The following is a 24,502-nucleotide window of genomic DNA, read 5'->3' as shown; positions in this document are numbered from 1 at the left end:
CGGCCGCATTAATCCTCCAGCGGTTAGGACCCGCAGAGCCGCAGCCAGTCAGTCACCCCCCCAATCCCCCCATCATCCGCCGCGATTGTGAAGGCTTTCCCTGTGTCTACACCTTCGTCAACCCTTCTTGTTCATTTTCTCTCTAGAAACGTTCCAACCTCGTTGCTACTACGTCGCTCGAAAGTATGGCGGAGGTGGACGTTGGTGCGATACCCGTCTACAAGAGCTTGATCGACGAGCTCCTGTCGCGCGCCGAACATGCAAAACCGGATGGACAAATCGAACCCCCTTTGACCGAAACGCAGCTCGGAGACTCATTTTGGCTTATCCAAGGCGAGGATGCGCAATCCGTCAAGAAGCTAGGCCAGCAGACCCAGCTTGCCGCGGTCGAAATTGCATTCCGAGAGAAGTTCTACAGCCTTTTGGTATGATCATCACGTTTCGCGTCGGGTATAGAGGTCCTTGCTAAAACCGAATTGCCTACAGGCCACCACGTCAATCGACCAGCCCTCGTTTATCCAAATCTGGAATCTCCTTGACATCATCTCGATCTTCTCCGACAACGGTCAGACCCCTATTCTGTAGCTCGCCTCGACGAGGATCCTGACTGTGCCTAGAACAATGTGAGCCGGGCTTGATCTTTTGGTTGATTGAGGAATTGCTCGACAGCCAGACCATTGACGGATGCCGGAAGGTTTTCGATTATCTGGAGTCGCGAAGAGAGCGTAATACAAAGGTAGGAATTGGCTTGCCGGTCAAAGTAGCCTCGTCCCAAGTGCTGACGGCTCGCAAAGAAACATTTCAAACAAAAAAGCTTAATCATCCTGAGATCCTGCAATGAGCTGTTACGGAGGCTCTCAAGAGCCGAAGATACTGTCTTCTGTGGGCGTGTATTCATCTTTCTATTCCAAAGCTTCCCACTGGGAGACAAGAGTGCCGTCAATCTCCGGGGTGAGTACCACACGGACAATGTCACGACTTACGATGAGATCGTCAAAGCCGCCGTCAGAGGGGGTGATGATGGTGACGTGGAAATGTCGGACGATAAGGAGGAAGAAGCGCCCGGGGAAGAAACCGAAGCCGTGGGTGCTGCAGCTAGCGACTCGCAAGCAAATGCGCTAGAACCCCCTAGCACGCCCAGAGTGATTGTCTCCAAGGCCAAAGAGCAGTCCGAGGATAAGGCGGTTGACTTGGATGCTCTCTACCCGATATTCTGGAGCCTGCAGGCCTACTTCTCTGCCCCAACCAAGACATTCGACGCGCAACACTTCACAGCCTTCAAAGCCGGGCTTGAAGCTACACTCGCCACCTTCAAGCACGTGAACACGGATCTCGAGACTTCCAGCAGCATAAAGACTTCGGAAGAGCGGAAATCCAATAAGCGCAAACGAACCGCAGATGGACAAGAGATCGCGAGCAGCTTCAATCCCAAGTACCTAACAAGCAGGGACTTGTTCGACCTCGAGGTACGTGGCAGGCCGATTACTACTGCGCAGAATAAGGCAGTCTGACATTCCGGCAATAGGTGAACGATACCGCCTTTCGAAGACACGTGCTTGTCCAGGCCCTCATCCTTCTGGACTTCATGCTCTCACTTGGCGCAAAAGCCAAAGCCAAGCTTGTCGACTTGACTAACAAATCAGTCTTGTACGGGTTCTTGCTAAGCGAGGAAGATGTACCTCCACCCCCTCTTGCCATGCGGTGTTCATCTAGTCCGGTCGCTGACAATCATAGGCTAAATGGGCGGTCAAAATACGGAAGTCCATCGAGGAGTATCTGCAGGAAGGTGTCGGCGGCAAGTTCTACTATCGAATGGTGGACACCGTTCTTTCGAGAGACAAGAACTGGGTGCGATGGAAAGCAGAAGGTTGTCCGTTGATCGAGAGGCCGGCTGTTTCGGTGTCCGAATACATTGGTGCTCGTGAGCATGCCACTAGATCATATGCAAACAAACGCCTTCGCCCCTCGCCTATGGGCTCGCTCAGTCTCAAATTTCTCTCCGAAGGGGAATCCCAGGCGGGCATGGAGAGGCTAAAGGATCCGGAAAGGTAGGCGCTTCGAGATACCGGGGAAATACACTAGCAGTGTGCTGACGTTGACATGTAAGATTTTCGGTCCCTGCTGCGGACTCCCTCATGATGAGTATCATGGACGACGAGTTAGATCTCGACCTTGCTCAGACGAAAGAGGAAAAAGATTACGCTCTGCGGTCAAAGGCGAGCAAGACCTGGCGCATACTACGGCTCTCCGCGAAAAGCAAACTCGCGGCATTTGACAAAATTGAGGACGGCAAAAACCTGAAAATCCTCTTCGCCACGGCCCAGCCATCAGATGGAACGCCCCAGACCCTGGAAGGTACCCCTCAGGCCCCAGAAGTTACGGCGTCGGGGAAGCCGTCGACGGAGGGCGAATCCGCTGGACCGGGGCAGGACCTTGGAGCCACGACTGGGGAGGATGGGAACACAACCATCGCCACCGACCAGACTCTGGCTGATCCCAAGGATGCAATTGCGCCAGACACTAAGGTGATGTGAAGAACGCCACGTATTCGCATGTACAGATAAATTGAGGCACAAACCCACCTGTCCTTGAGTCTGATTGGCGCCCTCAATGCCGTCTCCTACGATCTTACCTCTGCTCTGAACTTTGTGGCTGTATGCATCCGTATCACCACGCTAATTGTGGGAGATGGGGTGGGGAGAGACGATGTATGGCGATTATCAGTATCTGTGTCAATGAGCAACAACAGATACACTCGGCCTCCAAGCCACCAGTCATCTAGCAGGTGCGTTGCATCTCTGGCCTTGAGTCAGCTGGGCTAGCGTCAGCCAGGATTGGGAGGACCAAGCAGGTGATGGATCGCATAGGAAAGTCGGTTCTTGTCACGAGGATCCAGGAAATTACGGCGGGGGTGTGGATGCGTTGATTGGCCTTCTAGGATTCGCTGCCGGTGTTCTTCCGGATCGTTAAGGCACAGTAAAGTACAACTAGTACCATTCGTTGGGTTAGGTTAGGTCCGGTGAGATGGGGTTGGATGGCCAGGAGCCTGGGAAGCATGATGGGCACTCAGTCATGCGTATCTCCATCTTACCTGGTTCTTGGATGGCCCTTATCCTGTTCGAGGCACTTCTCCTAGCCCTGTGGCAACAGTACGGCTGTCCACCGCATGGTTGGACTACTTCCTGTTCTCTATCCACCCGTCCGAAAAGTCACCCCTCTCCCCTGGGCTCCTGTTTGCACCCGCAAGAAGGAGAAGAGGGGGCGGAGGGGGGTCATCCATGACACTTGCCACATGTCATTCGGCCGAGTGTTACATGTCTGAGGCATGTGGCCAAAGCATTGGAGGTAGGGAAGGGGCTAGAGAGAAGGGATTATGGGATGCTGAAGGAAATAGATGGGTGCAGCCCACCGGAAATTGAAGGTTCCTTCAGGCATCCACTGCAGCCCTAATGGGGAAGAATCTCCTGGCGGTTCGCATAATGAAGGTTCGAAAGACTCTGGGAGAATATCTGTAAGCGGCCGAATCGGGCTCCTCTCGGCCATAGAGGTAGAAAAAGCACGAATCAACGATTTATTTTCTTAGATGGTGGTTATGACCCAATGGTTTAAGCTATGAGGGGACATATCCCTCAATGATCAGCAACTTTAATTACCTGGAGAGTTCCTGCGTCATTCGTCATTCGTCAAGCTCGGTCCCATTGTTCGAAGGAAGGAGGGATGGGAAGTCATTAGGGCGATAATGCTTGACACAACCGATGACAGCATGAATGGGTGTGGTTCTCTTGTCGAAGATGTCATGCGAGATTGCAGTGTCATGACTGGGGCCAGTGCGCATCAATGTGTAACTTGAGGTTTTATTAGATGCCCCGCTCTTGTTCATTAAGCTCGATCCATAGATTGATTTGGTAAAGTGATCGGTAAATTTTCACGAACTGTGGGATTTCACCCTCGCTCGGAGGCAGAAAGAAGTTCTAGGAGCTCGCCGACTTGCCGTGGTCTGCAGTGAATAACGAAACACGAGAAAAATGCATAAAAACTGGATGAGGTTGAAGTGCCTGCTGGGGTTATGCCTTCGGGGCCTTGAGAGTTGATTGCACGTCCGATTTGCCCAGCGATAGAGCCAAGAACTGACATCGCACATCTTATACTTTCTTGTTTACGTGCGCGTTCTTATCGCCACATTGTGATGTAGTATGATCCAGTCTGGATGATTAAGCCGGAATATGGGCATCACAAACATGTATACATGAAGTCAGTTGAGGATCTTGTGCAACTTAGACAGACCCATGACGGAATCGATCGACTGTCCTCCGTAAAGATAGGGTTACGATACGGGATGCCACGCGCTTGCCGACACTTGTTGCTGGGAACTGACAAAGCCGTTCATGACTGATTCACCCGTCATGGTCGCGAGTCAGGGATGTCTTGGACTCTGCATTGACAGGTCCTCTGCCGCTTGAGCCCCCTTGTCATGCCTGCCCCTTTTTCTTCGTGTCATCAATCTAATTCATCAATGTGATACCGTCGCAATCACTGTCATCAATCAATTTTTGATCATTGATATGCCGGGGTCCGTAGCAAGCAGATCCCGCATCAAGCTTCAGGGGGGCCAAAGGGGAGAGGCGGGTTAGCCGAACGATCTCGATCCAGGCACGGCGTCATCTAGAAGGCTCTGTGTATTGTATGTATGTACGGAGACTGCGATACTGTTGTTTACTCCGTGCGTCTGTGTATGGTTGATTTATCGATGGCGAGCCCATCTCGGTCAAGATCATCAATGAACAATCCATGAAAAAGGCCGTTATGCACGTTTCAAGCAAGCCGACGGCCCCCGCACAGACCAATGACACAGGAGGGCCAGCCAGACCATGGCGTCAGGACGACCAGGAACCTGCATCGGCAGACTACGGCCAGCGATGAATGGGTTCAAAGCTGGCTGGGTTTGGTGCTTTACCTGCTCGGGACAACCCGAAGCTTCCCAGCTTTACAGGGCTTAACCGTACCGTGCGTAGTTTTTTCGTTCGCTTGGCTGTTCGCCTGGCTGGCAGTGCCCGACCGTCCAGCCCGCCTTGCGCACTTTTTCCCACTCCACTGGACCCGATAAATGTCTTCTTTTCATATTGCAAGGCCGCTTCGCTGCTTGAACAACAACCAAACGGCGGTCTCCGGGAGAGCTTGCGTAATGGAATGCAATCTGTGGAAATTGTGGAAACTGTGCAGACTGGAAACGGGCGCTTCCTCGAACCCCACCCGTAAGACCGATGGTCGTTCATTTCCACCAGGGATCAATCCCGAGATCCTATCGTCGATGCAAGCATAATTCCCCCGGGAACTGGGCATGCCACCCAGCGACCCAGTTCAGGCTGGCTGACGGGCTGAAGTTGAGTAAGATTGAAGGGGTTTCTTGGCACCACGCGAAGTCTTGGGAGAGATTAAAGTTGGTCCTCCCCAATCTCTTCGCATCCACTCGGTTCATTCGATCCGCCTCGATTTGCTTTGGGCCTCGGACTCTGGAAATCTTCTTTTCTTCCCCGCACGGTTGCTACACCAGGAGGAAGTCATACCTCACCCTGAGCGCTTTTCGCTCCCTGGTGGGTTTTTCTTTTTCTCTTCCGCCGTGCTTGACTCTTGTAGCTGGGATCATCCCTCTTCTGGGTCCTCGGATCCGCAGTAGTGCTTAGATTACGCTGTCGTTGCCGCTGGTACTGGCTGTGGACTTGGGGATTGGGGAGAGCAGGTAGGTCCCTGATACCGGAGGGGTACTCTGTTGTCCCACAACATGGCGATGATCTTGCCTTGCTGAGCTGAAGAGATCATGCCACACGCAGCTGTTCCCCACGCCTTACATTTCCCGCGGGCAGAATCCATCACATAGGATCCACGGCTTTCTGCATCGAAAGGCGAATTTGTAAAGGAGGTCAAGGATGGAGTAAAGGTGGAAACGAGGATGGAAAAAGTGGAGATGGAAGGGAAGCGAGAGGATGGAAGTCTGGAAGACAATCAAGACAATCAAGACAAACATGGACCATGGGCGTGTGAGATGGCATGGCCGCATGGCAGAAGGATAAGATCAATGGAAAAAAGTCAAACACAAACAAACGTCCGCGGCAGGAGCCGAATACGGACGGACCCATCCCAAGCCTTGCCCCTTCTTTTCCCTGGGTTTCTTCTCTCCCTTCTTCCCCAGCGATATCACCAAGCGATATCACCGGATCCAGTGAAGACTCCGAAAGACCTATCTAGTACCTACTCCATACTCCATACTCCGTACTCCGTACTGTATGTACTGTTTGCCAGACAGACAGATAGTCAGTCAGTCGGCTACGGTACTCTCTACCTCGGGAAAATTCTCTCCGTGCCGCTTAGATTTGAAACAGTCTGTGCTTCGGTGGACAGCTGCAATCAATGTATTCATGTACCAGAACGAGCATCATGGCGCGAGGTTGGCGATCAGTCTTTCGAATGAGGGGGATAATGCAAGGAACATCTGCAGCAGATATCCAGCTCAGGGGGGGAAACGGACAAATCTCACCAGAACTAACAACAGGAGGTAAAAGCACTACTGAGTACTGTACTATACAGTGTACGTACAAACACTCTCGTTCCTCGACCTTTGTCTTAACCGTCTTGGGTCAAGTGGTCGATTTGGTTTCATCGTTGCCTCGCAATGATGAAGTACATCATGCCCTCTCCTTCCGCTGCGCCTGGGCTCGGGTTCACTTCCATGTGGCCTATCTGATCTAGATCAAATTTTTTCCTTGAATTGTTTTTCCAATCCTCTATTTTTCTCCTGTCTTGTATCTTATTACCGCCTGGCTGTAACTATGGTACTGTAGAAGATTTGGAGTACAGTAACCTCACGCTATAACGAGTCCCGATTAAACGAATTTTTGCCGTATAACGAATTCCAGAACCGACAGATTGATTCTCCCATACAAAATATGTTATATCACCTTATAACAAAGTTCGTGAAATTATCTGTTTAGGGACTTTTCTGGGGGTTTTTAAGGATTTTTAGACGAAAATTCGAAAAGTTATTTGAAAATAACGGCTTAGTCAGCATACCTCGAGGCAGTTCTAAGTCACATGAAAGGTCTTTTACATACATTCGACAAAACAAATATCTCGACATAACGAACAAAAGGGGCCGCCTCAATTAGTTCGTTATATCGTGAGGTTACTGTACTCTGTAGGCTGTAGTCAATCTAGGTGATCTGCATTGGGTATTTTCACCAGTAAGAGTTCAAGATATATATTTTACATGGCAGCTCTGACCTGCGTTCAAAGACACCAGCGACTGCTGTACGATGCATGCCCCGACGGCGGCTCTGCACCATTCAAGTTGATCACTCTGCATTGTGGCTTTCTGGCCTACCTGGCTCCAAAACAATGGAAACATATTGTACCGTACCTCAAAATTGCTGCCTACATACATATACGGAGGCGATGAGTAGACCGACCCTTATTAGGCAATTGGTCAGCGCATCTCATGTCTTCTCCGAGGCTCCTACTGATCGTATCGCGATCCCCACACTACTCACATCAGTTGCCCACTATTTTTCCTCTTCTCGCAACCGATGGTACTCGGTCTCTGACCAGAGTCAGTAGCGGTAAGACAGATCGATGATGTCGAGGTTGCGATTGCTGCGGGCTCGATTGTATGATTTGTATGATTATCATGAGTACTGTAAGTATTAGCCAATAGCTCCTTCAGCCTCTATCTTTAATGGTGCAGGCAAGGATTTGCTTTGCCCCACCGGAACTTTTCCACCTGTCGGATTCATTCAATTCTCCAAGCAAGTCCTGCCGCCTCTTTTTTTTTTCTTTTTCTTTTTCTCTTTCTTGCTTTTTTTTCATCATTTACGTAGCCTAAAACAATTTTGAATTTCGGTTATTTTATTTTATCCTTATCCTTACAGAGTATATCCTTTAATCATTTATTATCCTACAATTTTTTAGACTTTCTTGCCGCCTCTACCTCACTGACTAGAAAGCACAAGTCGGTCATAGTTGTCTTATCATGCATTCTATTGATTTCCTCTAGTCTCATCGTCATCTTTCTTTGCTCGGTGTTGGTTGACTACGTAGATATTCTCTTGGATGACCTATCTTCGGGTGGTTTCCCAAGCTATTGGTATATCCTGAGCACTTAGCACACTCTAGCAGTCAGTGGGTAGCCTGGAAAGGTTTAGTAGCTTGTTGGCGTATGCGCCATCTCTAGACGGTCTTTACGAGACTCATACTCATAGTTAGAGTAATGTAAGACCTGTTTATTACCGCCAACGAGGCGATGTACTGTACATGTTAGCGAGTAACTTAGCTGCAAGTCTCTCTCGACATTGCTACTCAGTATCAATCCAGCATTTGCTTGAGTAGCAAGCGAGGGTCGTCTTGTTCCTGCCAGATCTCCACTGCTGCTGCTAACTTGTTGCGTTGGTTGCGTACGAGTATGATCCCCGCTCTCTGGCCGCCTGACCTTTGCCAGATTCGTCCTCATGTTGCTTCCTCATTCTTCTTACCGAATATCTTCCGGGTTGTTTCATGCTCGCGTTAGGAGTGGAGCGAGACAAGTTTCGGTCTCGCAATCCGGCCGTTGTCTAGTGGCTCCCGTTCTGGTCCGGCTTATGGAACAGGTGGAGACTGGAGACAGGGAGAACGAGCGAGACAGAGGAAAGGAGTAAGGAACAAAGAAGGAGGGAGACAGAGTGACAGCTGTTTTCTTTTTCCCCCTTCTTTTTCGTCTTGGGTTTCTTTGTTCTCGACAATTTCCTTCTATATTTCCCCGATTGACTGCGTGGTTCTAGCGTCAAGCTTGGTTTAGGAGGTCAGACATTGAAATGATTTCTGTGGTTTACTCGGTACAGTACAGTTCTGGTGCAGTGTGCATGGTCCGCCTGGTGGTCCTGACTGTCCTGACTATCCTGACTGTCCTGACTGTTCTGACTTGTTTTGCTTTTGGTCAGTGGATGACTAAACACACACCAGCCTCGGTCCAAAGACTAGTGAGGGACGCTAACCCGCTACTAACTGCACTAACTGCACTAACTGCACTAACTGCACTAACTCGACTAACTGGAGTCTAGCCGGTACCTTTTCCTTCCAAGTTCTCCTTCTCCAGTTGCTTCGGCCGCGAGAGGCTTGAAAACTCGGCGTCCATTCTGCATTTATCTTTCTCCGCAAAACCCTGTCTGACCTGAACTTTCTACCGCTTGACCTCCCTCTAAGCCTTCTTGGGCTAAGGGACATACATACAAGAAGTCTTAGAGGCTGGAAATCCTTGCCCCCCCTCCTCCGACAACCTCCTCTTCTCCTGGAATAGATACCATGGCACCCACCATACCGTCATCCAGTACGAAGTACCGAGGAGTCTGGAGTACCGCCAAACTACTAGCTCCCCCCTCCCCTTTGGTCGTTACTCGTCAACTCTCGATGTGACAGTCGATGTGACAGGAATCAACCTGTCTGACAATGACGCTACAAGCAGCTACAGAACGAAAATATCATCATGAGAGACAAAATGATGATGATGATGATGATTGATGATGATGATGATGGCAACCTCGTTGTCTTTTTCCGCCCTGTCCGCCTGGCTCCGTGGAGACCGGGCGGAAATGCACTTCCTGACTTTTAGATAGCACACACACACACACACACACACATTAACAATACGAACGCCCGTCGAGAAGGGAAAAAAAAGCCCGGTACACTTCCTGACCGGTACCTGAGATGACAGTCTGGTAAGGTTATCGCTTCAACCAGTATTTTTGCTGGATCGTACCCAAGATGCGATGACCCGATGGACGGTTTGTCGCCCCGTCTCCACCTCGAGGTTTTTTTTCTTTCTCCAGAGCCGCGGTGTTTTCTTTTCGGGACAAGACGACAATTTAATTTCCTGTCGGTCTTAAACGATTTGACATTGATTAGATTCATTGTGTATTGTTCACGCTGAAGAGGAGATGGAGGGGGGATTTCGATCCGCTCAAACTCCCTTTAATGCGGTCAATCTCCCTCTCCATTCTCCGTGATAGTAGCCCCTGTCTAATGTTCCCCTGGCTAGCTCCTGAGGTTGCTTGCTGGTTGCCCTCTCTCGTTATTTCTCACGTGTCAATTGTTTCACACCACCGGACTGTTGGTGCCATGGTGGCTAAGGTGGGTGGGGATATCGCCAAGTGGCTCCCTAACCTAATGACCCCCCTCCCCTCCTGTGTCTCGATGAGTCGATCCATGCCCGGTGTCCGGCGGGTTATGGAGCAGCCAACGCCCGACTAGTGCTGTCGGCAGCACTTCCACATGGTGCGTACCGCCGATTGCCATCTTTACTGTCGCAAGGAGAAGACGGCACACTGTGACTGGATGAGCCAGGTCGATAACCAGGGTCTATTCGACCCTTTCCTACTGCGGTTGGCTGACGACCAGGATGACCGGTGGATTCGGCACTAGGAACGACCTGTCCCAGACTCTGAATGACCCGCACGATGCGATGCAGAGGTTGCGGGCGCCGGTTCCACGTCGGACATTTTACAATCAATGAGGAGCGCGGGACATGAATGGCGTAGGAACGGTTGACGATTGTTCTTCCCGCCTCATTCATACCCTGCGTGAGCTCTGGGGCGATTTGCTCTCCCGTTGGACCTGAAGAGCCACGCTCTTCCATAATCCTCTGCATCATTCGTCCGCAGGGCTGTCAGTCCCTCTTCCGCATATCACGCCTGTAGGGAACGTCCCCGGCTTGACCCTTCACATTGCCACTTTACAGTATCCGTCGAATTTGGCACTCTACATGGATACTTTCTACACTCTGGGCAATCCCCATCTACCAATTCTATTCTCATAGTCACTGCACCACCTCCCACCACGTATTGCCTTCATCGATATCGAATTCCTGCTCCTCGCTTGTAAGCCGAAACCCCAGTCAACGCTTGTCTTGCAGTGTGCTAGTTACGGGCCTTTGGTGACTCGGAGCGTGGTCATCTCAGACTCCTTCGTTGGTCAGGACCGTGTCTGATGACGACGTTCTCCAGCAAGTGTTCCAACTACGGTTACAACTGCTGCTGTCATTGCTGTGGTTGCTGACTAGTCGACCACCCCGAAGGTACTACGACGACGACAGCAGCCGGACTGAATTGGATCCCCCTCCTATCCATTGTGGTAGCATCCCCCGGTTCTCCCCAGCCCGTGTTGGATTCCCACTTTCACCCTCGTTCCCACCTTCATTGTCACTCCGGTCCTGGTCCTGGATGGCTCAGTAGGCGCTACGCCTCCGGAGGTTTAGTTGACAATCGTAGGATGGTCTGGGATCTCCGTGTACCGAACCTTCAAGCTGTGGCCCGTTCCATTTAATTTCCTGTTTTCTTACGCTCGTTCCTGTCGGTCTTAGTTTCATTTCCTCATTCTTTTGAGTTTGTTCTCCGCGTTAGCAGCTGACATCTACCTATCGTTTGCTACAACACCCTGTACAAGGACCTGAAGATTATTCGTCCCTTGCCCCCCTTCCCCCTCCCCCCTCCTCTCTCTTGTCCTCCTCGTCTCTCGTTCGTCCTCTCAGCCTCCCCTCACTCGTTCGTGGGAGGAGCTTGCCCGTCGTGTGCGCTGCTGCATTACTAGCACGGTTTTGTGCTTGCGGTGGCCAACTTGAAAGTGGATCTCTCGCACTGGCCGGAGGTGATCAGGGCCTGCATTTAACGTCCTCCGTTATTTCCACTGCCCGAGATCGTGCATTCGTTACCCGCTTGGGCTAGGCACCGTTTAATCTCTTCTATAACCTTCCTACCCACCGTCCGGTAACAATCCACCCCCCTCTCCGGTTGAATCCTGGACCCAGCAAAGGGATCGACCTTTCATTTCTTGCCGTTCGTCAGTGGTCCTAGCGGAGGCCGAGAATCTCCTTTATCGCCCCGGAGTGTAAGTCAAGGGGGAGATCATTACTAGGGTAGCGCTGTCGTTCATTTGCTGTCGCTTGCCCGCCGTCCAGAGTCCACGCTGCTGTGTGTCGACTACTTGCTGCGTCTCACACGCAAAGAACTTGCCATTTACTCCTCTTTTCCTTCGTGTCTTCGACCCGTCCTCGGAGATCCGGTGCATCTTCAGCAAGCGCCCCGACAGCTCGTGCAGACCCACTCTGTCATCCCTGGTCTGGCATCTGGGTTGCAAGTTAGAGTCAGTCTATATCTGCGTTCCCAGCTGCAGTACGCCTGATCTCTTTCCACCTTCAGCATAACAATTGTTCTTTCTATTACCTGTACATGGTATACTGGTACACATCCTCTGCTACCATGTCAATCAGCGGGCCCTGTGTTTGGTTGTCCTCATTATCACAACCTTCTACTTCACATCTTCCCGGCATCACCAACCATTGGTCGACAGCTTCTTGGAATAGCAGCGAGCAAGTCGCACCGAAGCCGAGGGCTATCCCGTCCAAATTGCCCGGGCCGTGGGAGAGAGAAGGCGAGCCTACAAAGACGCCTTCGGCCGACATGCAGCCCGCTGTGATCAAGGCTGAGAATGCCTTTCCAGCTATTGCTGCCGCCGGCTCATCTAGCCCAATCAGGCCCATTGGGGGGACAAATCCCCATAATAGCTTAGTGAACCACAACACAGGCACGGGAACGGAGCCATTGGTTCAGATGGGACAGGAGAAAATCAGCCAGAGCGGACCTCACCATCCACATGCTGAAGGAGCCGACGTTTCACAGAATGCAAAAGAGACAACACCCGAGTTCAAACTTGAAGAAGAAGCGCATGACAAGGAGAAAGGAGATGGAGATGCCGCAATGATTTCATCGGATGAAGGAGCTGCGTCGTCCGAAAATGGCGACAAGAAACAGTCACCAGATAAGCACGACAAGAAGAAGATGAAGAGATTCCGGTGCGCAAGTCATAGAAATGGACCGTATTCGCCGTGTTGCTAACAAGAAACGGCAGACTGACCCATAATCAAACCCGCTTCTTGATGAGTGAATTCACCCGTCAAGCACACCCTGATGCTGCCCACCGAGAACGGCTGTCCAAAGAGATTCCTGGCTTGACGCCACGGCAAGTTCAAGTTTGGTTCCAGAACAGGTATACACCGCCATACCTGAGCTTCATTATCATGCAGCTGTGAGGCTGACACTTTCCATGCAGACGGGCGAAGCTCAAGCGACTCACAAGCAACGACCGGGACCGAATCCTTAAATCCAGAGCATTGCCCGATGACTTCGATACAACCCAAGTGCTACGGACGCCGTTTGATCACAGAACAACCTCAGAGGCACCTGTTGCGTCTCCCCAATTTACATTCACTTATGGCAAGGATACTAATGCTTTGAAGATGCTGCTTACCGATGGGATTCCTCGGAATGATGACGATTATGTGATCTCGCCCCTCAGCTCAGCCTCGACAACGAATGGATTCCCTTCAGCTGGACCGGATCGACACTTCAATGATTATACACATACAGCAGCCATCGCGAATAGGGGCGCTCATACACCTCTTACCGACATGAGCCGACATAACCGCGGCACGTTTCCGTTCCCCAGATCCAGCAGCTTTTCTGAGGCTTCGTTTCACAATGGACTTCACTACCCGGGGCGATATTCAAGGCCTGGGCTTGAGCCGCTCGTTCATCCGAGCATGGCATACAGTCGTCGCCCCTTGGATTATGGTATCAATAGGTCGGCGAACGGTATGGTGGTAGGGTATGATCAACAGCGAGCCATCGAGGGCTCTGTATCCCCAACTGGACAGCCGGATCAACAAGCTCACTATAACGTCGATGGACATAGTAAGTTCTTGCCAGCCACATTTTCTATGACATCATCGGGCATCAAGACTAATGAAGATGGCGATAGACCAGCAGGCGCACAACTACCAATCCCCATTAGCCATGCCGGCACCCAAGGCCTTTGGTGGCATTGACATGAATGCACATATGCAACAACATGGGAGGCAGATACCCGCCATGCAATCCATCCCGGTCTCGGAGGCGCCCGACTACCGACCCTATTCATATGATCACCACCAATACCACATGAATACCGCCATGCCATATAGCCAAGCCAACGCCTCCAGCATGAGCCTTCCCGCCTCCTTTCCGTCGGAAGCCAATAGTGTTTCCCAAGGACCGGTGGTCAGCACTGCAGAAGACCGAATCAACAATCCTCCGCAATTGATCGATCCTTTGAGGGCCAAATTTGGCAACCAGACCTTCGAATATGCCAACTACCTCTAACACAATGACCGATGGCCTACTCAGAAACATCCTTTCTATCCTTCTCTCAAGATACGCCGCCCTTTAATCTGCCTGGTTCTTCATACCTATTTAATCGTTGCCTCCAACCGCTCCTCCCTTTACCTCTGGCGTGCATTGCACATATCGGCATTTCGTTCGCCTGCCGGAATATATACATATTGTCTTGATCCTAATCATCGTCTTGGCTTGCTACTGTTTTGGTTTCGTCACAAAAAGATTTTACAGGAAAAAGGGGGTTTTCATCACTGCATTCCGGATCCCATTTCTCCAAGCTGGGACCGGACGTTCCATGGCGTCAAAACTGCTTTTTTCTGGTTTAATTCGCGAGGGCCTTCCGTTTAGCCCTGTTGCTTCTATTTATTGTTTCATTTTAGCATGCGTCGTGCCTTTGTCTTGGATTTGGGTGGCTTCCCTGGGTTTATATGTATACAACTCTTAAATTCTAGTCTAATTATCTGGATTGCCATCAATTCTTGCCTACTACTTGCACAAATGCGCAGTCCGCACTCCATAACATTGAGCTGAGACGACTCCGCGGTAGGTTATACGAGTACATGTATGTAGTGAGTACGTCATGCACCAGTGGCCTGATTTTAATGTGGAGCCAGGTTGCTTACTTCTGAGTGCTACGTACTTGGTAATGTGTAATGCTGCAGCCATGCAGATGCAGTGGCATTCACAGATCGCCTTAATTGTTTGGTGCAATGACAGCCGTAGGAATGAGCAGGCCCATATAGCCAGGTTCAAGGTACATATTATACTCATCCAATGAAAAGAGATGTTAAGGCAATCCTTTCTGAAGGTCACTAAGTGGCAAATGCCTACCAGCTTGCGAGTATTACAAACCCAAGCATTCTGTGTTGCTGGATTGATTTTGTCTCTTGTGGTAAACGGTCGAATCAAAGATCGACGAATGCAACTGCGGTCACGGGACTTCACGGAGGCTCTTGTCAGTCAACCAATCAGCCGCCGCGGATTGCCAATCATGGAATCTACAAAGTTGAACGACGTTGAATATAAATACTGTTAATTCCCTGCAACGAATTATTCAACCATCATCATCAAGAGCTTCAAATACTCAAATACTCAAGCTACCAGTCTTTCACTCAACGATTACTTCGTCTCGGAACACTGCGATCGCATCTTCGTGCATCAAACCTCAAATCAATCCAACCGACACCTACCCGTGACGTCATTGGTTCATCCTCCCTTCTCTACCACTCTCACTCGGAAACCCATTTTTTGTCTTCTCGACCCTCAACTCCCACCACCAACAGTCAAAATGGTCAACCCTGCTTCCACCTGCTGCAAGACCTCCGGCGACGGTAGCTGCGTCTGCGCCGCTCAGGCCAAGTGCTCCTGCGGCAAGGAGAACGCCCTCCACTGCACCTGCAACAAGGCCTCGTCCGAGAACACCGTCTCTGGGCCTCGCTGCTCTTGCAGTATGTTCTGCCCCCCCAACAGTCTGTATCTTTTCTTCTGAAGCTAACCCCATAACCTCAGGAGCCCGCCCTGCCGGCCAATGCACCTGTGAGCGTGCTCCCAGCGAGAACACCCCCGTTTCGGGCGATGCTTGCCCCTGTGGACAGAGATCTTCCAGTAAGTCCAGAGCCAACCTAGAAGCGGTTACAGAAACACCAGCTAACTTTGGTTCTCAGCTTCTTGCACCTGTGAAAAGGCCGCTGCTGTGGACGCTGCCGCTGAGAGCAACGAGATTGACTTCACCACCCGCGCTTGATCTTTTGACCCTCTGATTGAGTCAATCTTTCAAGTTTGCCTTTTTCTTCCTTCGGTGGGCTTTTCTTTTTTTCATCATAGCATGGCACGGTTCGGGGATCTGGAGTTTTCATTCTGGAGTTTGATCGGGGGGCTTTTTTTTCGATATTATGAAAGGTGGTAGTGACAGTAGTAGCATGGGGTACTTTTCTCAAGGATGAGATTGTGTTACAATGGTATTAACGGGCTAGAGTCCTGTGAAACATTACTAGTTGAAATTTCGTTTTTTTTTTTTTCTGAGTTGCGTAGAGATTGGTTCGCTTCATGCTGGATCTCGACTCTCAGCAAGTATAGGGGAATCGTCCTTCGGAGGGTCTAGTCGACTAATGAGGATAAGACGAGCAACCGAGTTGAGTATAAGTATGAACCACACGGACCATGAGTACGTAGTGGCAGGGGGAACACGGGCACACATGTCGAGGAAGGGAGGGGGGCTGCCCGTCTGGGTGTGAAAATCTCCCTTGTCCCCGCCGGGATGCAGACCCTGGGATCCGATAAGGTTGCATCCGAAATCACTAGTCACAACGGTTCGTGCATCAAGTAGATAGGTCCTACGGTACAGCAGTGCCTTCCTGTAGGACCGGGAGGTGGGGTGGACTGGGAGGGGGAGGGGGATTCTTCTTATATGGTGATACAGCAGAGTCAATTTGGGTGTCTCATAGGCTATGCTGGGTGTCAGAATTTGAATTATGTGAGATGAGGCGGCTCCATCATGTTTCTAGAATTCTAGAAGCATTGGCTAACATCACCACTTGATGATAAGATCCCTGCATGCACCGCCACAGCGCATTAATATTCCTCCAGCTTTCCGCAGCCGGATCGGCCGCGGAAGTGGCTGAGGCCCGGCTTGGTTCCCTCCTGACGAGGGTCTCTCTCATTGCTGCTGCTTGCTGTTGCTGCTACTGCTGCTGCAAGATCCCCGATTGGCAACTTCACCTTCTCTCCCCTCCTCTCTCTTCTACCATTCCTTTCAAGCCAGCGAGAGGATCTCGATTCAATTGTGTCTCCAATTGCTACGACTATCTACTGTTTCTACTTATCTCCCGATCATTCCATTCCTTCGGCCAGTTTGCGACTCGACTGTCAAACCCCCTGGTGCGCATCAGATTACGGCCCCCCTCCTCCTCGTCTCCTCCTTCAGATCTCCGCTCGCTCTCCACACCGGCATTCCACGCCATGTTCCATGCGCTCCGAAGATACTGAGTGGAGAATCACAAATCACACCGACGAACCTCCCCGCATTGTTCCCTCACGCAGCGGCGACTGCGTGCAACGGACGCAGTGAATCCGCCCACTCCGTTCGACCCGAGTCCGAGAGAGACTGACCGACGAAGCGACTGGTCTCATTCTTCCTTCTTCTTCGTCTTCTTCTTGCAGTCAAGCCAGCATTGTTAACTAACCTTCGCACATCTAATCCACACTCATCGCTCATTATAATCACTTATTCCTAATAATACTCGCCCCGTGCTCTGTCGCCCACCATGTCGTCCATGCGGGGTTTGGTCCAGTTCATCGCCGACCTGCGAAACGCACGAGCGCGCGAGCTGGAAGAGAAGCGGGTAAACAAAGAGCTGGCCAACATCCGCCAGAAGTTCAAGGGAGGCAGCTTGAATGGGTACCAGAAGAAGAAATACGTCTGCAAGCTGCTCTACGTCTACATCCAGGGCTACGACGTCGACTTCGGCCACCTGGAGGCCGTCAACCTCATCTCCTCCACCAAATACTCCGAGAAGCAGATTGGCTATCTGGCTGTGACTCTGTTCCTGCACGAGCAGCATGAACTCCTGCACCTGGTGGTCAACAGTATTCGGAAGGATCTGCTGGACCACAATGAGCTGAACAACTGTCTGGCGCTCCATGCGGTGGCCAACGTCGGTGGACGGGAGATGGGCGAGGCGCTCTCGACGGATGTGCACCGGTTACTGATTTCGCCGTAAGTTGACTGCTTGACGGTTCCGAAGAAAGGGATTCTTGGTGATTTTCAGGTCGGAGTTGCTGACTCTCGTGACTAGGACCTCCAAAGCCTTCGTGAAGAAGAAGGCCGCCCTTACCCTTCTCCGATTGTATCGCAAGTACCCGGGCATTGTACAGGCCGAGTGGGCGGAACGTATAATCTCCATCATGGATGATCCCGACATGGGTGTCACTTTGTCGGTGACATCGCTGGTCATGGCACTGGCTCAGGACAAGCCGGAGGAATACGCAGGGTGTTATGTCAAGGCTGCTTTCAGACTGAAAAGGATTGTGGTCGACAATGATATTGCGCCCGACTATCTCTACTATCGTGTGCCATGTCCGTGGATCCAAGTGAAGCTGCTGCGCTTGCTGCAGTACTACCCTCCCTCAGGTATGTGATCATCCCAACGATCCGCTGCGTGGTCCCTTCATGCTAACCGAACTCCAGGCGACACCCATGTCCGTGAGATCATTCGTGAATCTCTGCAGCAGATCATGAATTCCGCTATGGATGCGCCCAAGAACGTTCAGCAAAATAACGCCCAGAATGCGGTCCTCTTCGAAGCCATCAACCTTCTTATACACCTGGACACCGAACATAGCCTGATGCTACAGATCTCTGCTCGGTTAGGGAAGTACATCCAATCTCGTGAGACAAACGTCCGCTATCTGGGGTTGGAAGCATTGACGCACTTCGCTGCTCGGGCGGAGACCCTCGATCCCATCAAGAAGCACCAGAGTATCATTCTTGGCTCCTTGCGAGATCGCGACATCAGTGTTCGGCGGAAGGGTCTGGATCTAGTCTACAGTATGTGCGACACGACCAATGCTGGCCCAATCGTGAACGAGCTGTTACGCTATCTCCAGACGGCCGACTATGCGATCCGAGAGGAAATGGTCTTGAAGGTAGCCATTCTCACGGAGAAATATGCCACGGATGCCCAGTGGTACATCGACATGACACTCAAGCTGCTGTCGTTGGCTGGTGACCACGTCAACGAGGAGGTATGGCAGCGAGTGATTCAGATCGTGACCAACAACGAAGAACTGCAGGCTTATGCGGCACACAACCTCCTTGGATATCTGAAGACCGACTGCCACGAGAGCTTGGTGAAGATCGGCTGTTATGTTTTGGGGGAATTCGGCCACCTGATTGCGGACAGTCAGGGTTCGAGCCCGATCGAGCAGTTTTTGGCACTGCAGGCGAAGATGATCACCAGCACTGACAACACGCGGGCCATGATTCTGTCATCATTCATCAAGTTTGTCAACCTCTTCCCCGAAATCAAACCCCAACTCCTGCACATTTTCCGCCTGTACAGCCATTCTCCCGACTCGGAATTACAGCAGCGTGCTTTTGAGTATCTATCGCTGGCGACGCTTCCCACGGACGATCTGCTCCGGACGGTCTGCGATGAGATGCCCCCCTTCTCCGAACGCGCCTCGATCCTGCTCTCCCGTCTCCACCAGAAAACCGCGGGCACGACGGAGAAGAAGACATGGGTGGTGGGCGGCAAGGATGCCAATGCGGACCAGAAGGAGGTGCTGATGGCGCAAAACACGGGACTGAAGCGCAGTTTCACCACGATCGTCAACGGCACCAAGACGGGAACGAACGGATCAGCTGCAGGGCCCAGTGCGTCTGGCGACTTAACCGGGCTGGATCTCAGCGCCTCTGCTGCTCCTAACATGGCCAGCGCGGCCCATCTGACGCCCGACTGGGATGTTGGCTACAACAAACTATACTTCACCGACGAAGGCGTTCTCTTTGAGGATGCGCAGATCCAGGTCGGCCTGCGATCGGAATACCGGGGTCATATGGGAGTGGTGAAGATCTACCTTTCCAACAAGTCCTCGTACCCGGTCGGGTCACTCACGACCACGCTGGACAACCGCGCTGCCCCGAATCTGAAGCTTGACACGAAAAGTCTGCCCGAGCCGTCTGTGCCGGCGGCGGGGCAAACGCAGCAAACGCTGCTGGTGGAATCGCACGGGCCATTCACGGATGCGCCCACGATCCGCATCTCGTACCTTGCTGGCGCACTCCAAGCTTACACGCTGCAGCTGCCGATCCTGATGCATCGGTTTATGGAGCCATCGGCGCTGTCAGCCGAAGACTTTTTCAAACGGTGGCGGCAGATTGGCGGAGGACCGCTGGAGGCGCAGAATACCTTTGCAGTGACGGCGCGGGCCAAGGATGTTAGCGAAGCGTTCACTCGGCGGGTGGTGGAAGGATTTGGCTGGAAGATCCTGGACAACGTCGATCCAAACGGGAAGAACATTGTGGGTTGCGCTGTTTATCAATTCGTCAACGGGAAGACGGGCTGTCTTCTGCGACTGGAGCCCAACTATGAGCGGAAGGTAAGATTTAGATTTTGCTTCGAGAAAAGATCGATGACCAACTGACCAATTACAGATGTACCGAGTCACTATCCGAGCCACGCAAGAAGCCGTGCCGCAAGCACTGGCCAAGCAGATGGAGCAACGGCTGTCACAAGGAGTATTGTAGGGAGAGAGAGCATCGGAAGACCGGGTTCGGTTCATTACTCCTCCTCATCAAAACTAATTTACTTATTCCCCTTTTACTTCTTATCCGTTGTCTTTCCTCACTCCGGGATGGTGGCGCGGGCATATCCATGATGGCCGCAGGCACTTATGTATTTTACTTGTTCCGACCTTTTGACCACCTACCGTATATACCTTTTTGCATGTGGGCAGTAATTTCGTTTCTGATGTTAGCGGATGGGTAATGTGGGCAAGTGTACGCGCGTTGCTGTGATGGTCTGTGTAAATCGCATAGTGGAGTTGGTCGGGTATGACGCTGATGCCTATTGTACTTTTTTTTTGTTTATTTTTGTTTGTTTTTTTCATGTGCCCTGTGAATCGTACTAGGTACTCATACGTGTTGACCCTGTCCACGGTTACTGAGCCTGATCAGGTCGAGACGCCTCCCAAACTCTATCTTCAGGATAGTCAGATATGATGTCGACAGACGATGATGTTATCTGATCGATGATGCAGTGTCTGTCGAGGTGTCGAGGTAAGGCTGTTCTGGGGCTACAGACGAGGGACTGAGTCGAAGAAAAGAGGGGTTACCGTCCACAGTTCGTGAAGGGATCATCCAATTAGGTCACCGACTGATCGACCCGACCATCAACTCAGCTGAGTCAGCTGCACTGCACGCCGATCATTGGAGCAGACTAAGCCCGCTCGGGTCCAAGCTTACACGTGATACCGGGAGATCGGCTCCGACAGATTCCTGATTAGGCGGGTGTGGTCTCCACCCGGTCCTAAAGGAGACAAACGGGGGTTGAATTGGAAGACCGCTTTCGTCATGCCCGATCACCCGTTCATCGTCATCATCCATGCATTATTTGCCCCAAGAGGCAAAAAATGCATGAATGATGCTGTTGACTGGCATTGGATGTACTGTCACAATGGATGCAATGTGATGATGTGGTTTGGTCACTGTAGCAAGAGGCCCTTTCCCCCAGAAAATCCGCTGATGTCATGACGTGAGAGACGATCCAGAACCTTTTGTTGGTTCCTCTTGCTCAAGTGTGAATGAGGTGTGCTGAGCTGAGTTGGATGGAGTTGAGTGAGTGGTGAAAAGCGAGTCAGTCAGTCAGTCAGTCAGTCCATCTTCTCCTGCTTTCTTCCGATCGCACTAGAAGCACAGCCAAAACCCGCTCGGGCTTCGACCTCCGTTCGGGGCCCATAACTTATCCTCAACTTGTCACAATTGCGCCCCCCTCTCTAAGTCTAGCGGATAAATAGTCTAACTGTCTAAGACTATATTGTTCCCACCAGGCTAGGTCTCCCCGTTTATTTCCTAGTCCTTTGTTAATCTAGTTTGAATTTTTTTTTTCTCCATTCGAGCTCCAGTCCAATTTCATTTCCATAGGCAACTATTCCCGATGGTTGATGGGGCTTGTCTTACTGAGTGAAGGTCGTTCACGGTTCGGCTGTTGTCAAATCCCACCTAATCAAAATTAATCAATCAATAGTCTACTTGTCTACTAGTCTCTCCAACCCTCGTGGCTGTCACGAGAAAGAAGCTAGAGAAACTTCCCGTCGAACTACTGTTTGACAATGGAGGGGGTTTAATCAAAATCCCATATGGCATGCACGCTTAGACCAGGGGGAAAGTAATTTACTATAAAAAGTCGGGTCGGCTCTTTTCTCTTGAGTAGTAAGTAGTTAGTTAGCTAGGCTACTACATGGTTAGTCACAGTACCACTACTCCGTCCTGTCAATGTAACTCCGTTGAGACCGGAGACCGCGTCGTTATGAGGGAAAGTACAGAGGAGTAGGGATGGATAATTTAATGATCTGCTCCGGGGGGAGGGGGCGGAAAGAACCACTTCCCCCCCCTGATGCATAATTCGCTTCATTTTGTTACTTAACTCATTCATCCCCCTTGCCCCCCCTGGCTCGGTCCGATACCGGATATTTTATGCTGGTTTCCACTGTCAGGAATGTTCAATTAAGTTGACATGAGATCTTAAATAATTTATGTTTATGTTCACTTCCTCCGCTTCACAGCAGCTAGCTTTCTTTTCTGTTGAGATTCAGCTTCATTGAACTGTACTACCCCGTGGTTCCGATCGACTTTCTTCACTTCTTCCCTATTGATTAGAAAGAATCGAAGATCCAGACGGTCCAGACACACGGCCAAGACTCGGGGTGGCATTTGCGGCTTTTGTCGCCTACTTTGACCCTTACTATGTAGTTACTGTACCTGTTCTGTCCCGAGGGAACGGAAAAAAGGAGTTCCAGTGGTTTTCCCCCCTCCCCAAAAGGGTCGATTACACACTCTTCCCCCGGATGATGCGACCTAACGATGAACTTGATGGCTTCTTTGGGGCTTTCTTTTTTGTCAATTATTTTTTTTAACTTTTTCTTCCGTCGTATGCCGGAGGTTCAGATGTACCTCGTGGGTGAGTGGCTGTTGGCATAATGACTGCTGCTGCTGCTGCTGCTGCTGAGGGGAAATAAACGCCGTAACTCCACCGCAGCGCTTCGGGCCTGACGTCAAAAGCAAATCAATCCATTAAGTGCTGCAGAACAGCTGAGCAGTCAACCCGATGATGATGATGTTGATGACCCATGATATGATGTTGAGGATTACCATTGCCCCTCCACATTTCCATCCCCCCATGTCATGATCCATTCATTCATGCAGTCATCCTTTTCATCGGGTCGATCTCTTTCAGTAGGAAATAAAAGATCCATTGGGGGACGTGCTTCATTGCGAATCGCTGACCGGCTTGACTCGAGATCTAATTTTACTACATAATAATCCTCTCTCTTTTCCATCTCTCTCTCCCCCTTCTGGCTAGAACTCCTTTTCTCTTCCTCTTTAGAACAAGACGATTGACAGACAATATAATATACCGAACCTTCCCCCCTCTCATCCCCCTCCCCCTCCCCCTCCTCCCCTCGTGGTCTTATCTTCTATCTCAGTCTTCACACATCAACTCGTCCTGGTGACTGGGGGAAGTATAGATCCTCGATATAGTTCGTCTTGCTGGGTGTCACTCCCACACTATTACCAATACTACTCAGCACCTCGTCAACCACCTATACGAATCTCACGGCCGTCTATCCGAGAGTGACCCTCCCAAACCACAGAACACGGGAAAAGATTCAACGAATAGACTCTCCCTCCTCTCTCTTCTTTGGAAAAAAAAACTTTTGATTCCGACAAATTGGACGGAATATCCACTTCCGCCTCCACTGCAAAACTGTCACTTTATCTTACTTTCCCTTCCGAGAAACGCCCGGAAGGCCGCGGGAAGAACGAAGAACGCCCAGTGCGACCTTTTTTCCCCCTCCCCCTCTCAGGGCTGTCCACACCGACTGCCTGACTCGATTACTCATTATTCACCCTCGATTTGGGCACTTACCGGAGAACGTCTCGGCTTTTATCTTTTGGGTGTCTGTATTGGGCCCATTTCTTCTTTGATTGACATATTTAACCTTGGTGTCGATCCTCCGCGAGCAAACCTGGGTTGGTGTTTGTCTACTATCAGGCTTTCTCCGGCTAAACAGACGAGCCCTACCTATAACTACCTCTCACCGCCGAACTATAACTTTCCACATACACCCACTACAACCACACACATCACATCACATAACAAAATGTGCCAACAATACTTCACCATCTACTCCTGGTGCCACTGCGAGGAGGCCGCCGGCGAACACTACTGCACCGAGCGCAGCCGCGACAGCTGCCCCAGCCTCGACATCAAGACGGTCCACATGCAATGCTTCTGCCACCTGCACGCCACGCGCGGCTTCAAGTCGGAGCGCAAGTGCCGCAAGCACGAGCGCAAGCAGGAGCGCAAGCGCCTGTCGATGATGAGTGCCTCCACGAGCTCCACCGGCAGCTCCGACGGCTCCTCCAGCGGCGGCTCCAGCAGCGAGAAGAGCTCGCTGGAGCCCCGCCGGCGCAAGTGGTACCATTTCCACTTCCGATCGCGCACGATCTAGAGGGATATTGAGTCAAGAAGAATGTCTCTCGTTTACTACTGTTT

The 24,502-nt window shown here is 51.1% G+C and overlaps 5 protein-coding genes across 5 annotated transcripts; all 5 read left to right on the top strand.

Annotated features, from left to right (window-relative positions):
• Window positions 1-185: 185 nt before the first annotated feature.
• On the top strand, window positions 186-2,534 carry ASPACDRAFT_47223 (THO complex subunit THO1/HPR1; the record flags this gene model as incomplete). The annotated part of the gene is made up of 7 exons (XM_020201917.1): window positions 186-425; window positions 487-565; window positions 618-736; window positions 795-1,466; window positions 1,526-1,675; window positions 1,735-2,048; window positions 2,108-2,534. The coding sequence occupies 7 exons, from the start codon at window positions 186-188 to the stop codon at window positions 2,532-2,534; spliced, it is 2,001 nt and encodes a 666-aa protein (XP_020052213.1).
• A 9,738-nt stretch (window positions 2,535-12,272) lies between these two features.
• Window positions 12,273-14,210, top strand: ASPACDRAFT_35147 (homeobox domain-containing protein; the record flags this gene model as incomplete). The annotated part of the gene is made up of 4 exons (XM_020200096.1): window positions 12,273-12,865; window positions 12,922-13,059; window positions 13,123-13,763; window positions 13,831-14,210. The coding sequence occupies 4 exons, from the start codon at window positions 12,273-12,275 to the stop codon at window positions 14,208-14,210; spliced, it is 1,752 nt and encodes a 583-aa protein (XP_020052212.1).
• Window positions 14,211-15,457: 1,247 nt separating this feature from the next.
• ASPACDRAFT_126096 (putative copper resistance protein Crd2) lies at window positions 15,458-16,079 on the top strand. The gene is made up of 3 exons (XM_020196883.1): window positions 15,458-15,673; window positions 15,735-15,830; window positions 15,890-16,079. Exons 1-3 carry the CDS (start codon window positions 15,514-15,516, stop codon window positions 15,967-15,969), a joined length of 336 nt encoding a protein of 111 aa, XP_020052211.1. The 5' UTR covers window positions 15,458-15,513; the 3' UTR covers window positions 15,970-16,079.
• Window positions 16,080-17,039: 960 nt separating this feature from the next.
• On the top strand, window positions 17,040-20,678 carry ASPACDRAFT_81627 (AP-2 complex subunit alpha). Its single transcript, XM_020205917.1, has 4 exons — window positions 17,040-17,940; window positions 18,020-18,354; window positions 18,412-20,324; window positions 20,380-20,678. Exons 1-4 carry the CDS (start codon window positions 17,489-17,491, stop codon window positions 20,470-20,472), a joined length of 2,793 nt encoding a protein of 930 aa, XP_020052210.1. The 5' UTR covers window positions 17,040-17,488; the 3' UTR covers window positions 20,473-20,678.
• A 3,429-nt stretch (window positions 20,679-24,107) lies between these two features.
• ASPACDRAFT_47219 (uncharacterized protein) lies at window positions 24,108-24,458 on the top strand (the record flags this gene model as incomplete). Its single annotated transcript, XM_020201916.1, has 1 exon — window positions 24,108-24,458. One exon carries the CDS (start codon window positions 24,108-24,110, stop codon window positions 24,456-24,458), a length of 351 nt encoding a protein of 116 aa, XP_020052209.1.
• Between the last annotated feature and the right edge of the window lie 44 nt (window positions 24,459-24,502).

This window comes from Aspergillus aculeatus (assembly GCF_001890905.1).
Source record: "Aspergillus aculeatus ATCC 16872 unplaced genomic scaffold ASPACscaffold_18, whole genome shotgun sequence".
Lineage (NCBI taxonomy): Eukaryota > Fungi > Ascomycota > Eurotiomycetes > Eurotiales > Aspergillaceae > Aspergillus > Aspergillus aculeatus.
Note: the sequence above shows the minus strand (reverse complement) of the source record. Positions and strands in the feature narration are given on the sequence as shown.